General features: G+C 34.9%; 1 protein-coding gene across 4 annotated transcripts in view; it reads right to left on the bottom strand.

Annotated features, from left to right (window-relative positions):
• SLC44A1 (solute carrier family 44 member 1) overlaps positions 1-15,711 on the bottom strand; it is a 171,027-nt gene that overhangs the window by 62,479 nt on the left and 92,837 nt on the right. For all 4 annotated transcript variants that reach the window (XM_074361927.1, XM_074361930.1, XM_074361929.1 and 1 more), the window contains exons 5-7: positions 10,729-10,822; positions 3,574-3,743; positions 1,554-1,643 (exon numbers count right to left, since the gene is read on the bottom strand). In XM_074361927.1, the coding sequence (XP_074218028.1) occupies positions 1,554-1,643; positions 3,574-3,743; positions 10,729-10,822 (354 nt within the window). The remainder of the gene's footprint in view (positions 1-1,553; positions 1,644-3,573; positions 3,744-10,728; positions 10,823-15,711) is intronic.

The raw sequence follows: 15,711 nt of genomic DNA, 5'->3' as shown, positions 1-15,711 counted from the left end.
GAAAGGCTGAAACTCACGAAAAATATAATGAGATAATAGTGATGGCATCAAGGAGGAGATTGCTCACAACACCCACAGTAGGTTTCATGTATTAAACATTTAAATTTGTGCCAGGAATTAGCACAAACAGACATGACCATATTTAATCACAACACTGTTAGGTGGGTATTATTAGCTCCACTTTACAAATGATGAAATTGAAATTTAGGGAAGTTCAGTAGCATGCCAAATACCACATACTGGGTACGTGGCAGAGCTGGGATTCAAATCTACTTTTACTGTAAAAGTTATCTGTCTGTTATGAGCTGAATGTTTGCATCTCCTCAAAACCCATATATTGAAATCCTAGTCCCGGATGCAACAGTATTTGGAGGTGGGGCCTCTGAAGGTGATTAGGTCGTAAGAGTGGAGCCTCCGTGAATGGGAGTAGTGCCCCTATAAAGGAGACCTCGGAGAGCTCCTTCCCCCACCCAGCCCTGTGATGACGCAGCAATCAGATGGCTGGAACCAGGAAGCTGGCCTTCACCAGACAGCAAATCTGCTGGTGCCCTATCTTGGACTTCCCAGCCTCCAGAACTGTGAGTAAAAAGATGGAGTATGTCAATAATATTTTAACTTTAATAAAAACCTGAATAAAAAAACTCTGACTATTTAATAAGAGCTAAAAAGTGGGAGTGGGCGGAAGGGAGTAGGGTTGACAATGAAGAAAGTTTTATGCTAAATTTAAAGGAGGGAGGGGAAAACTCAACAAATATCGTTTCATTTCAGCCTTTACTAATTACAGGATTCTAGATTAAATAATATTTTCTGAAAATGTATAGGTTACTAACTGCAGAAATAAAAATAAAAAGTATACCATTCAAAGCAAGGGTGAAAATTCTTATATTTCTGTTCCCTACCACAGAAGTAGTTAGGTATCACAATTATAATTAGTAGGGGGAAATTTTTTAAAGGCAATAAACACAGAAAATCCAGAAGTTTTCATCAGAAACACTAAAACAAAAACAGAAAATAGAATGTCAAAAGACAGAAAAATGAGTAATAAAATTTTTAAACACACACACAAAGTTATCTTGCCAGGAAAATTTTTCAACCAGAAAGAACTTCAACAACTTAATGGTTGAGTCAGTCCTTAAAAAAGTGGAAGATAAAAGGAAAGGGTCCCTTCACTTGCAAGGAGGGAGCACGGGAAGAATCAAGTGAAAATTCCAGAGCAAGAAGCAGAACAGAGCCTCAATTGACTCCTTTTCTCTTGGGCTCTTTCCCCCAAAACTGACACGGACAGAAAAATGTTAGCCGCCCCCAACCCTGACACCCTTTAAAAAATAATTCCACTTGCTTTTATTCCAAAAGCCACTTACCTTGCCATTTTATGTGATTTAGTGATCTCACAGTGAACGAACTTAAATGTAATCCATTTACCAGTCTTTACAGTTTATAAGCAAAAAGAAAATTATTTAAAATAGCCAAAGTAGTTCCGAATTGAGGCATTGTTAAAAGCAAACTTTAACTCTCCATTCTAATTACTACAAAACAAAGGAAAAACAGCTTACCAAGAGAACCCAGGATGACCAGAATTGTTAAGATCCACACAAGTATTCTTGATATATACCTGATTATCACCATCAAAATCATGGACAGAACTGTAGGGAAGATAAACAGAGAACACACAGAATATCATTTGAAAACAATGGAAAATAAAAAGTGAAATTCTCTTTCAATTGTTTTCTCCTAGGAAAATAATTTGTTGCTATTGACAAGTTCATGACCCCAATTTAGGTGAAAAGGAAACTGGCTGCTTGTACTTGACTTTGGTACTTCTGCCACTTGAACAGCATCACGTGAAACCAAACCACGTAACTGTGGGTTTATAAACGACAGAAAAGAATACAGGCAAATGGACATGGTGACTCAAAAACAGCACAGAACTGTTGTGGATTCACCACGGGAAGACATCAGAACTTGCATGCAAACATATACGCCAACACACAAAGTGTAGAAAATGACATGCCATGGTGGTGACCAGAAATATTACCACAGGTAGACAGAGATCGGTTAAATTAGGTGCTACACTTCCTTTAGTCATTTATGCATTTCAGGACCAATTTTGATGTTCAGTCAACAAGCTAGATGGTATTTATCTTTCTTTGGTTGTTTCTCCTGTAAAACTCTAAGAGATGGTCTGACTCTATAGAGCAATATTCTGGAGCCAAAATTCCTCTGACCTTACTTCTCAACTGGGGTCAGGGGTCCTGATAGTGAAGCTCTTCAAAAAGGAGCAAAGCTTAGTCTGAGTTAGTTAGCCAACTCCTCGACCCATCCCAAGCTAAATTCCAACATGCCAAAATCTTGAGTGAAAATCTCAAACTGAGATTCAACCCTTGCATGGGGAAATTCATTTCTGAAATCATAATTTGTTCATTTTTAATTATCCAAAGTCTCATTTCATAAACAAATGAATAAAGATCTTAAACCTCAAAAGAGAACCATTCTAATAAAAAATGGAATTCCAATGGCTTAACAACATTATTAGCATTACTTTTAGGTTTGGATTTTTTCCTTGATTAAAGTATTCAACTAGTTCAGAAACCAAATAATTTTTATATAAAGCTAGACTAACAGTCAAGTTTCCTTGGGTCACTTGCAAAGTCAAATAAATGGTTGGGATCTGTGACTAGGTAACATTATTAAGGTACTCACATTTGCAATAAATGTACGGGAACCAAAAACAGATGGGAGCGTTTCAAATATCACAGAAATAGCTTTTCATATGGACAGCATTATTTCAACTGAGTCAAGTACTACCTAAGCAAAAAGAAAATACTCTCTAATGACAAGACAGAAATACAGCTAGTCTTCTCAATGACTATAATTGGTGTTAACAGGCATTAAATACTCATTTTACTTATATAATGAAATAGTTGTTTGGTTTCTATCACAGTTTACTTCTCCCAACTAAAAAAAGTCTGTAAATTCTGATATGGCTGCATATAGTTCTAGGATAATACAGGGAGTTTACATCTTGAAAATAACATTTATTTGATTTTATTTATTTTATTATCTATTTATTGACCAAAAAATTCAACAGCTAGCAAGTGGAGATTTCTTAATTTTTTCCAGCAATACAGTGATATTGTAAATTGTAGTAATGAAAAAAAAATTACATAATCCAAAAGTAATATTATCAGAAATCTGTGTTCTATATGTGGCCTCTTCTTATAAGCAAGTAAGCCTTTTGGAATCATAATGAAAAACAAAGAGGTCTTGTTTCATTAAAAGAAGCCTCCTATTACCACATTAAAGGTTATTATGACTTAGTAACCGAAGTCTGGGAAAACACTAGTTTTCTCCGATGAGACAAAAAAGAAGGGAAATGAGTTTCAGATATCTCTCTCTCTATATATTTTAAATATGTATATATTTATAACTATATATAATCTGAAACAATTATTTTGGCTACGGGAAATTAAGCAATTTACAAGTATCCCCAGCAGTACTCATATTTTGGTTAAAGGACAGAACAGTCTTCTACTGCAGTACTATGCAATAGCTAATAATGAGAAAAACAATTACCTAGTGATAACAAGCAAAGTCCCAATATAATTTCTTTGCTGGTCATTACTCCACTAATCAGCCTGTGTAAGACACTATTGTCACTGACAAAGGTGATCAGGGCCTCTGCAAACTTGGCATAGCAGGAAATGTTCACAGGAGCACAGCGATGGAAGAATGGAATAGGTGCACTGGTGACACAAGAAAAAAAAATCAGAAAAAAAATTACTCCTACTTAATATAAATGCCACATCAAACACACAAATGAAAGGTGAATATGACTGCAATACACTCCACCCTCCACACATCATATGGGAGCTAAGAGCTGTGAGCCTAATGCTATGAAGATGACTGTCATGGGGCATGATGCAAATCTTACCACAAGCCTTACCAAAGAGGGTGGAGTGCATATTCCAACAGAAGACATTACCCGCCCCTTCTGAAAAGAAACACACACACACACACACATATACACACACATACACAACTACCAAAAGCAAAACCAAACACTTAAAAAACTCCTCAGCCTACACATCTATTAATCAAGGGGCAGATGACAAAACTTACAAACATATACTTCACTGAACTGAAAATGAATCTTTGCCATAAGCCATTTAAAAATAAAAGACACATGCTTTTGCTTGAAATGTGTCATCATTAACAGAGTATTTCCTCTAGAAGAACACCTTACAAAAACCTTGGATTAAAAAAAGTGTTTGGGGGCACAAGCTTAATAACTCTCAAACAAATTAGTCATACCAAGACATCAACATACAGCATAATATGCAGCTGTTCGAAACAATAGCTATGAATACTAACGTATGGAAAAACTTATCATAGTAAAAGGGAAGAAAAGAACCCCCAAATTTATATCTAATGTGATGATTATATCTCTGTATAAAAGATATATATACATAAGAAGAGAACAGAAAAAATTACAAACAAATGAAAAAACTCTGATTTATTAGGGTCATGGGATTCTAGGCTATTTTCTTTTCTTCTTATATGTTGTTGTTGTTGTTGTTATTATTACTATTATGATGATGATGAGATTATTTGTGCCCCCAAAAGAGGTAATCAATTATATCAGGCTTATACTGACTGCAGCTTTTACTTGTGAAGGAACATAACTATGTATGAACTGTGACATAATATGGTTTGTTATAACACCATTCTATTTTGGGTTCTGAGAAGGTAGTATACATCTAACAAATGAAAGATTTTATGCAAAGCTCTATGAACATGCCCTCAGTCGTAATTTGTTTGGATTCTAAAAGATCCCCTATGTGTGCCCATGCATAAACACATACCTATGTGTGTATTAGGGTAAAATTTAGTCATTACCAACATGAATCCCATATTTCTAGAATTATTTGTAGGACTATCAGTCACAGTTCTAACATAACATTTTGACTGGACTGATATAAGTGTGTTCTCATTCTTGATTGGCACTGTATTTTGGTCAAATGATGAATAAGATTACATGGTTCAGCACCAAATCCCAAGGTTTCTAATTTCAGCAAAGCAACTTTGTATGACTCAGAGCAAAATATTATCTCTGGATCCTTCCTCAAAAAACAGTAAGAACATAAGTGGACTATATGTTGGTTTTCCTTAAATGTTGGTACATGAGCCCCACCGGAAGTAAGAATAAGCAACATCTTCCATGCTGTTAAACTTCGCGGAGCAATAAAATAATATAATTTTAAAGATCTAACCTTACTTTAGTTAACTGCTTCAGAATAAAATGTATCCAAAAATAATGATGTGACAATATGACTTAAATGTTCATTTAAAAAAATTACCTCTTATGATATGTGCATATATTTGTGTATTCCTCCAAAACGGTGTTGGTTCAAGTTAATGCAAAGTTAAGATTTGCTATTTTGTCAGAAACTGCAGAAAGCTAGAGTATTCTGAGTAATGCTTGAATTACAGGTATGTAAGTCATCGGTCTTTGACCAAAAGTGGTTTCACTAATGATTTAAAAAAGATATTAAATTACAGAATACTTTTAAATGAAATAGATTTACTTAGAAATATTACAGGAAAGAATAAAAAAAAAGATTAACTATAAGTTCTTAGTCAACGGAGGCTAATTTGGGACAGACAACTGTGTGGTGACCTACAACTGTTTTTACCCTGATGCTGTCTGGACACTGACCCTGTCAGGTTAGCGTACCTGTCTAAGGACTTCTAACCACATTTTTAACTATAGGCCTGGTTCTCTATCCTTCAAAACTGAAGTCCTCCTCTGCTCCAAGACTATCTACATCTGCATCTGCTTGATCTATCTAACATCTCTGATGTTGTCTCTGTTTAACTCACTTGCCCTCAACCTTGACCACAAAGTACAACCACCTTAAAGATACTGATACACTGTTTTTAATATTCACCAGTTTTCTTGGCCCTGCTCTCCTGTCCTTTTATCCAGTCATGTAACCATGAGTGAACTTTATCTCTGTCCAGAGGTAGCTCCACCTAATAAATCTTCCCATATCCTAACAGCACGTTGATGTATTTTTCTGCTCAGAGAAATACACATCATTTCCAAAAGAGAATGGAATCTAAGACGAAGAAAAGACTGAACTTGGGTTCAAAAGCCTTGGGTGATTCACAGCTGCGTGTCACTTCATATCTCTCTCAGTTCCTCCATCTGCTAGCTGAAAGGGTAGGAGTAAGTCCTTCCTCTGTAAGCCTTTTCACATTAATAATAATAATAATAATAATAATAATAATAATAATAATAATAATAATAATAATAATATAATATCTACCCATAATTTAATGATTCTATATTAATAGAAGCAGGATGCCCAATAGCTTTAGTATTTTTCTGCTTTTCAGACTGCTAATGAGGATCAATGATTTGAAAAGGGTAGGATTATACTCTTAAAATTCTAATCTTTCATTTTAATTTACAAGGAAATGCTGAGTAATATCACCTCTGAACTTGCCCTGTCAAGTCACCTGTATACCATATAAATACTTGGCCAATTAGAAAGAGTACTTTGACAAGGAACCTTCAAAGAAGTGGAGCAAAACCACCACAGTCCCTTACCTTATAATTCAATCTATGTCAGTTAAAAACAAAAAACAAAAACCTGACAGCTCTAAATTGGAAGGTATAAATATAGCACAAGCTGATTAACTATACTGTATAGCTGATGGTCAAAGCCTGCTCTTAGTGGTAAGGAATATCAGAAATAGAAGGCAAACAAAAGAGAATATTTGGACATCGTATCAAAAGTGAAATTAAATACTTAGCTTTCAAGTAAAAAGTACTAGATTCCTTTGTCACTCTTTTTCTCAACTCAACTCTTTCCCAAATAAAAACAACTTGGCTAGCCATGAGTATTTAATACTTGAATTACTTCCTTATTAGAAAAATCTAAGTAACCATGGCATTGAAATGGTTTGTCTCATATTTTACCATTTAAATCCATATGATATAATGAATTTAAGATGAAATGAGTTAGCTGATTTTACATACCTCTTGGAAAATAGTACTTCTGAGAACCTAGTATATGAGATCATTTCTACTTTAGTGCCTAACCTAAGTGACACAATTTGTTGCTTCTCAATTAAGAGGACACATATAAAGAATTCTACTTAGAGTAAGTTTTTCTACCTGCTGAAGCCCACAGAATATTGGATCTTTAAGTCACTGTTGTCCCATTAGGAACTGATGCTGTTTCACATTACTGAAACAACAGTCAACAAGAACAGAATGAATTTATACTGAGTCTTTTAAAGATTTTTTTTAAAATTAGGCACTCGTAGGAAAATTGTATCTTACCTTGGCAAACATATTGTCCATTTGCCCTTAAGCCCACACTATCACAGTTAACGAGCTATGATGACAATGCCTAATATCTCTTGTCCATATGCCTTCATGAGAGAAGGCAGAAGTTTTGCGTCTCACACAATTATTTTAAAACTTCAGGTTATAAATAAACAATTACGCATGATTCCTAATTAAAAGTTTTATTTGACAAAGGATAACAATAAAAAGGTTCTGGCAGTATGTCTATAGCACAGCAAAGGCAGAAAATAAGCAATCAAGAATCTAACGGCAACTTGCAGGGATTTTCACATATTTCATTTCTTTTCTCTCTTCTTTCATTCCTATACTCCTTTTTTCTCCCTTCAAACTAACTGTGCTATAGACTTTGTAAGATCTTAAATTCAAATTCAAATTCCCAACAATCAGTTGTGCAGCCTTAGGTAACCCATTTAACCTCTCTTATCTTCTATTTCCTCATGTGTAAACTAGGGACAATATCCTTACAGGCTTTAGTGATGGTTAAATGAGATAATGCATGTGAGAAACTCAACATGGCGCTCGACACCCAGCAGATGATTTATAAATGTTATTTTACTTTGAATCCACCATTTAAAAAATACGAATAGATAATATTTTTTTCTTGGCTATTAGTTTCTCATTTCCATATCATGTTATTAATCCCCCAACACCTAGTATTCTTTCTGGCATCGAAAAGTACCAAAGTAAGTATTTGATGAATAAACTGAATGTATGTAAGTGTTTCTAGTGTTGCAGTTTTCTCTAGCTATACCTAAATATTTAAGCATTTTAAGTATAAGGGCTGGCTACACTCCCTAATGCTACCATGCTTATAGCATGTTAGCATAAGAGTTCTCAGTGTGGATACAATATAGTCTTTTCAAGGCATCTGCTTTTCAAATTCAAAAGCTCTTAGGAATAGTAACCATTTGGTAATTATGTAGCACTAGTGTTTTCCTGCAAATTAGTTTACAACTGCTTTTCTCTAAAAGGGACTCTACCTTCAGCTGCCGAAGGTGCCTGGGTACTCAAGAATCTTGGGCGAAAGGGGAAGGCTCTAGAAGTTGAGAGAAATAATACTCCCTAAATCAAATGCCAAGCACAACAATGGCTATTTAACACATATTATCTTATTTAATTCTTACAACAATTCCATGGGAGAGGTAATGATACTGCCTTTTTACATATGAGGAAACTTGGTTTACTGGGAGCTAAGCAGACTTGCTTAAACTGACAAATAGAAAGTGGTAGCAAAGAATTCGGCCCCAGGCCTATCTGGACTCAAAGTTTAGTTCTTTCTGTCCCTCTGCTGTGCTCCCAGAAGGACAGCAAACATGCTGAGGGCCATTTGCCTGCATCACAGGTTTGCCTAGAGCTGGCCTTTTTGTGTATATAAAAAGTCAACCAAAGCATAGTCCCTCTACTGTTTTTAAGGACAGAGATTATTTAGATTTTACTCATCTTTGGAGATACGGTATCTAATACTATGTGTGGAACAGGGTAGTGTCCTAAGTTTTTTATTCAAACAAATTTATTCTTGTTTTCGGATCTTTTCACTTTGCTTGCCAAATACTAGATGATATTTACAAGGTCCTAATTTGCTTTCCTTCTATCAACTGTTTCTTCTCTTTTACTTTCCAACAGGCTGAGTTCAGACAAAAATGATGAGATACTTAGATTGTGAAATACTAAGTTGAGTAAAACATGAGGATCTTTAAATACAGTATAAACATAGTATTGGTCAGTTTTCAGATGGAATAGGTTCGTCACTGCATCTTGGATTACTGAGACATTAGTGGAAAACCTTGTTAGAAGCCGCATGTGTCCATCTCTAAAATCCAAGCTCCTAATTCTATGTTGTGTCTCCTAGGGAATGCCCTTAGGACACTACATATGAGATGCATGCGTCTGCAGCCAAGACCGGATCACCCAGTATAACCAGGAACATGCAGTCCTTTCAACATGATAGAGTTAGAGGTCAGAGGTGGAGGATGTGCAGTGTGAACTGCTCCCAACCCCACCCTACCCATATTACATAGGAGCAGACCAACTTCATTCTCACACCACAGCCTTCTGGTTATCCTTTTTTAGTATGTTTATGCCTTAAAATAGTGGCTCTATGCTCCAAGTATGCATTTAAAACAGGCTTTAGCAGTTGAGTAGAAAAGAGAACAGAGCTTTTCCTGTTTTTACGTTGATAATATCCTCTAGTCAAAGGACCTCCTTTCTCTACTGTCACAGCTTCCCTAATATTCTCAATTTTCATGAATGGAGTCTCCCTAGCTATTAGTCTAAGCCCATAATTTGTAGGTCCCTCTTACTTAGTATCTTTTAAAACAGTCACACAATTTTTACGTCTATAGGCTTTCAATTTCAATTTCAACAGCAACTTGACAAGACTAAAAGTGCTGGAAATCAATTAAACTAATATACCTTTGTCAGTTTTTCAACAAAAAATTTCAAATTCAAGTTAATGAAATAAAAGTAACCCATAAGCAAGCCAAAGGAAACGAATCTTAAGATAAGTCCCAAAACTTTAATCAATAGCTTTCTGTAATATACTGAGAGACAATAAAAAGTGGTTTGATTCAGTATTCCTGGGGAGTACTCATCTCATACATGGTTAGTGATACACACTGAGGTTCTCAAGATCAGACATGTGCCAAATACTATATACCTAGTTCTGAGGATATATTCTACAATGCTTGAGAATGTATTTCCTTCTTTAGAAAATCAATTTATAATTTTAAAATTTGCTTTATTTATAACTCCTATGAGATCCTTCCAAACAAAGAACATTTCTTATTTCATCTTTGTATCCATTATATGTAGTAATTACTTAACAATAAATGTTTGTTGAATAAGACAGACAGCTTATTATAGATGTGGCAAATAGCCTATTCTAGAGAATGTACCTAAAAGAGCCTGAAATAAATTATGAAGAATAATCACTGGAATATTTTTTAAATTTATAAAGAAAGTTCAAAAATAATCCTGGTAAGTATTATATTAGTATGATCAACTTCAAAGAATCTTTGAAGACTGTGAGACCTGGCTTCTAATTTTGTTGTAGATTTTATAATGATTCAGTAGCTTTGTACACTTAAAAATTATGGCATTAAAAATAAGTGAGCCCCTAAAAGAAATTTAAAATATCTGAGAATAAGGGAAGTTGTTTGCCTGTGTCTGTGAGCATGCGTGTGTTTTAAAATGATATGAAATTCACATTGTCTTCTATTACTACTTTAAAAATTCTGTTGTAAAAGTACTGGACTTGGGCAACAGGTGACTTTTCTCAGAATAACATAAACAATTTAAAATCCATCTACAAAAACAAAAGTCACAAGTTAACAAAATACAATAAAATTTACCTCGCTGGAACAGGTAGTTTGGGGCAAAGAACAGAAGATTTTGAAGACGTAGTATATTCAGAAGGCTTTAAGTCGTAGCTGCATAGTGCTGAGCCTGTTGAAAGAAAAGCTATATGTTAGCCACCAGAACAGAGTCTGAATAAATTCAATTTTATTTTATAGGTTAATATTGAGTTAACATACACAAGCATCAACTTTCAAACATTATAGAATTAATAAAAGTCTGATTTGGTCTATAGTATCAGTCCTCAATCATTTGAAATAGATTCTTCTCTGGTAACTTAGGTACAAATGTTAATTAATAATATTAAAGGTAATAACAGTAAGTACCAGAACCACCTATATTGAGTGCCAAATGTCAGGCTCTGTACAAGATGACATATATACACACACTTTTTTTTTTTTTCAGTAAAGAGTCCATTTTCCATTGTAACTGACCAAACTATGTCTAGGAATGTCTCCAAACAGAGGAAAAAAAGAAACACGATAAAATTCACTTCTTGAAGAAACCAAGAGTTTTGCCAGACCCAGGTTGACAGCAGGCCATCTGAGGCTGGTTCTGTTCCTCACACAAGCTTTTCACTCTGAGAGGAGGGTTGGGATGGGTGTAGGACTGACGCTCCCCTATCACACAGGGAGTTCTTAGAAAGTCACTGGTGGGGTGAGCCTCTCCTCTCATCCTACCTGTTTACTATATCATTTCCTATAACTCTATTAGGCAGGCATTATTAAGCGTACTTTACAGAGGAGAAAATAGAGGCTAAGAGATAAGGCAAATAGCTTGTCCAGGATGAGCAGTAGAGTTGGGATTAAACCCTAGATCTCTTTGACTACAAAACCCACCTTCCATGACACATGCCATCTTTCTTTCCTATGCTTTCCATTACCAAATATTTAACATTATTGCATATAGAACATATGCATTCAGATAATACATTACTTTATTCTTACTTAAAAGGCAAGAAACAGCAACTGTAATAAACTGAACAAACTGATAAAATCAGTAAATTGATCAGAAGATTCCCAGTTTTCAGATAGTTTATAATGGCATAAATTCAACCCTAGATTGGTTATTCTCTGACTACATGGCTAATATATATCTAAATAATATACAAAATTCAGATGGATACAGTACACCAAATCCTTGATACGACTTACTTAACTGATCTGCTAACTTTGTAATATAGCAACTAGAATACTATAAGGTTCATTGTACAATAGATATTAACTAAAGAGATAGGCTTTAGTTCTGATTTTGCTGAGACCTACTATATTATATCACGTAAACTGTATTTCATTAAATGAAGTTCTTAGTAGGTTGCTAATTTGGTCAAATACTCTATTATTAAAAATAAGTAGAATAGCTTTGCATTTTATTATAGCAATAATGAACTCTTACATTGTACCACCATGGAAAATGTTTAAAATATAATGAAGAGGCAGACTTTAACATTGAATTAATTATGGAAACATCATGTGAGGATGTGAGAAGGAACTAGAAGGGAATACAGAAAAAATATTTGTTGCGACAACAAAACTGGGAGTTTTTATTTCACTTACATCTTGTCCCTTGACTCGAAAGAACTTTTAGAAAACCACAAACCTGCATTTAATTCAGTAATGCTGTCCCAAAACCAGAAACCGACTTGCTAAGTATTTGAATATGTGGTTCTCAATAGCATGTTTATGTAAGTACATGTAGCATCTATTTTATATAAAAATTATTCAAGTAATTTGACAGTGTAAAATTTAAAGAGATATTTGAAAGTTACATGGCACTGTTCCTCAAGGTTCTTTAGCTTAAGATAGACTCAGTAAGAAACTAAGTTTCTGAAACTGTTTTTGATCATTCTCTTCCATTTTAATGACTTAATTTTTTAAGTTAAGCATGAATATTTAATATGTAACTCTTGTAAAATCAGGCTTTCATGTTTAAAGATAATGCCACTAGATTCTATTTATAGCACTTCTAGAGAAAACATGACAGCAATGGCAAGAAACATTTTAGATTAATTCTGTAATGGCTGGGAGTCCCATTATAGAATTGCTCGTGAAAAAATAGCAACGGTGCCAGTAACTGCAGAGCACCCAACGTGCTCATCAACTTCCTGATCTGAATTGTCAACTTACTTCTTTCAGAGTCCAAGATGGAATCGATTTGCACAATATAAAAGGCCCTAACTAAAGCATTTTGTGTCCATTCTGTCAAACACACTGCTCCATCTGAATTCAGTGAACATAATCTCCATCCCCACCCTTTTTTCATTTAAAAAAGGAGGTCAGCAGGTGCAATAGAGTTCAATTTTATAAAGACTTTCCCAGGATAATGCTCAATGAAAGGATAATAGCCTTATCTCTGATGGTATTCTGGGACACAGGCCAGTACTAAATAGATCCTGTACTAAACAGATTAAAGGGAAAAGATCTTTACAGTGTGTTAGTAGTAACAATCAGAAGAAGCCTTATATTGCTTCCTGTTCAAAGGGTTGATGGACAGAGAATCCTCAGTGAAGAACATTAAAACAACCCAGAAATGGCCAATGTTTTACAATCATTTTTCTTTTCATGTTTATTAGCTAATGCATTTTCTGTGAACACTTTTAAGGCAGTATCTATTTTATCTTTGTAATAGTAGCAGTATAAACAATATTTAGCCCACAATGTTTGGTTATAAACAGCAAGACAATGGTTTTCTTCAAATGCAAAAAGCAGGGAAAAACCATGCTAGAGTAATGAAAAGTCTAAAACAAAAAACAAAAGCTTATCTAAACCACACCAGAGGCAATCCATGCAACTCAGCCAGTGTTATTCAAAGGCCATCAAAATGAGTGATCTTAGGAACCTAACTTGGGTATAAAAACATTTATCTTGGTAAACGATTGCTATAGCCCCCAGAATGTTTAACTACGTAATATTTCAAATGCCTTATAATAGTCAATTACTTATTCTTTTGCTCAATATCACTTATAACAACTCCCCTAAAAGATATGTTTCCATCACCATGCTCAAAATATTACAGATGAAAAAAGTAAGTCATACTTCCAAGGCCTTAAAAGCCAACACTGGCAAACTTAGAATTCTTTACTCCTAGGTCACAATACTTCTTCTGTGTCATTCCTAATAATCATAATCAGACATGTATTCAATTAAGTTCAAAAACCATATGTTCCACAGATACTGCAAAAATAACACGTTTAAAAATAAATTTCATCACTCACTCTCCAAATCTGCTCTGCCCCCTCCCATGTTTATTCTACCCTGGTTAATGGCTCCACCATCCATGAAATCCCCAAGATGAAGCGTGGAAGTCATCTTCTACCTTCTTTATTTACCCACAGGATTCAAGACATTCAACATACCAAGTCCTGACAATCAGACTTTTCTGTTTTATCTCAGACCATCATGACCTCTTATTGGGTCAGTTAAACTACCCTCCCGAAGGGTTTCTCACCTCCATGCTGTATACAACCATCAGAATGATTTCTGAAAACTGGTCATTAGTTGTATCACACCCCAGCCCCTCAGGACAAATTCCAAACTCCTTGGCTTCAAGGCCCTCTTAAAGCAGGTCTCTCCCGAAAACTACAGCCTCATATAATAAACTACCTACAGTTCTTCCTGTTTAACAAGCTTCCAGGCTTTTTCATATGCTGTCCCCTCTGCTTGGGCTGTCCTTTCTTAATTAGCATCTGAGTGAATGTTCAAAGTTTGAGCAGAATTTCAACAAACTACTCAAGCTTCATCTCCTTCATCAAGTCTTCTCTGATGCACCCAAGGCAAGCTAATTTCTGCTTATCTCTGTTATAAAACTTAGCATATTATCATGCAATTTTTTAGTTTACATATCATCTCTATTTTTAGAATGTGAGCTCTTTGAGAACTGGGACCATATGTCTTCAAAATATCAAGAACTCCTAACTCCTGGCACACAGACAGTACTCAAAAGCCATCTGTTGAATAAAACAGACAACCTGATTTAAAAAGAAAAAGAAAGAAAAAGAAAGACTTATTTTTAATTTCATATTTTGGTGTTACATGTTATATATAATGTTTATATAATTTTCACTATTCACTGCAAAATATACTATCTAAAACAAAATTTCTAAACTGTGGCACTGACATTCTGGGTTAGGCAATTCTTGGCTGTAGGGGGCTGTCCTGTGCATCTGCAGGATGTTTAGCAGCACCTCTGGTCTTTATCCACTAGATGCCAGCAGCTCCCTGTAACCCCTCACCCAGTTGTGACCATCAAAAATGTCTCCAGACACTACTAAATGTCCTGAGGGTGTACAGGCATCAATGGCAGGTGCAAAATTGCCCTTAGTCAAGCACCACTGGTCTAAAACATCAAATTATTTGAAACAAAGAGTTGGTAAGTTGGGGGCTGATTCTTGTTCTAAAATTTTGTTTAACTTGCTATCACAGTAAAATTTGTAGGATACACTAAAGTTAAGGGAAAAAGATTCCTTAAAAAGCATGCTTTAGAAGACTGTAGTTAATAAAAAAGAAAATCTTTCAATGTAGAAGTTTTCATTATGAAAAAACAAATTACAATGCTATGTTAAGTTCAGTGAACTTAATCCCTTTCTCTCCAATTAGGAAAGCGTTATACATTTATATGCCAGAAGAAAGCAAGACAGTTTTCCAATTTCAATTTCTAGTAACCAATGAATAGCATGGACATGTTGGCAATTCTCAAGAAGCAACACTAATCGGTTGGAGATATGACATCATCTATCAACCACTACTGGCACATACTGGGCACACAACAAGTATTTGCTGAGTGAATTAACTCTGGACATCTATGTACAAGACTTCCACTAGGTACTGTGGAGGACAAAGAGAAGTTGGACCATCTACTCTAATGCAAGCTCCTAAAACATGGAGACTACATCTTGTTTTTGTCTCTCTGGCACATACTTAATGAGAACTAATTAATTATTTGTTGACTAAAGGAAGTACTTAAAATTCCATCAACAAATT

Source organism: Camelus bactrianus, chromosome 4 (genome assembly GCF_048773025.1).
Source record: "Camelus bactrianus isolate YW-2024 breed Bactrian camel chromosome 4, ASM4877302v1, whole genome shotgun sequence".
Classification (NCBI taxonomy): domain Eukaryota; kingdom Metazoa; phylum Chordata; class Mammalia; order Artiodactyla; family Camelidae; genus Camelus; species Camelus bactrianus.
This window is presented reverse-complemented; position numbering and strand designations above follow the sequence as displayed.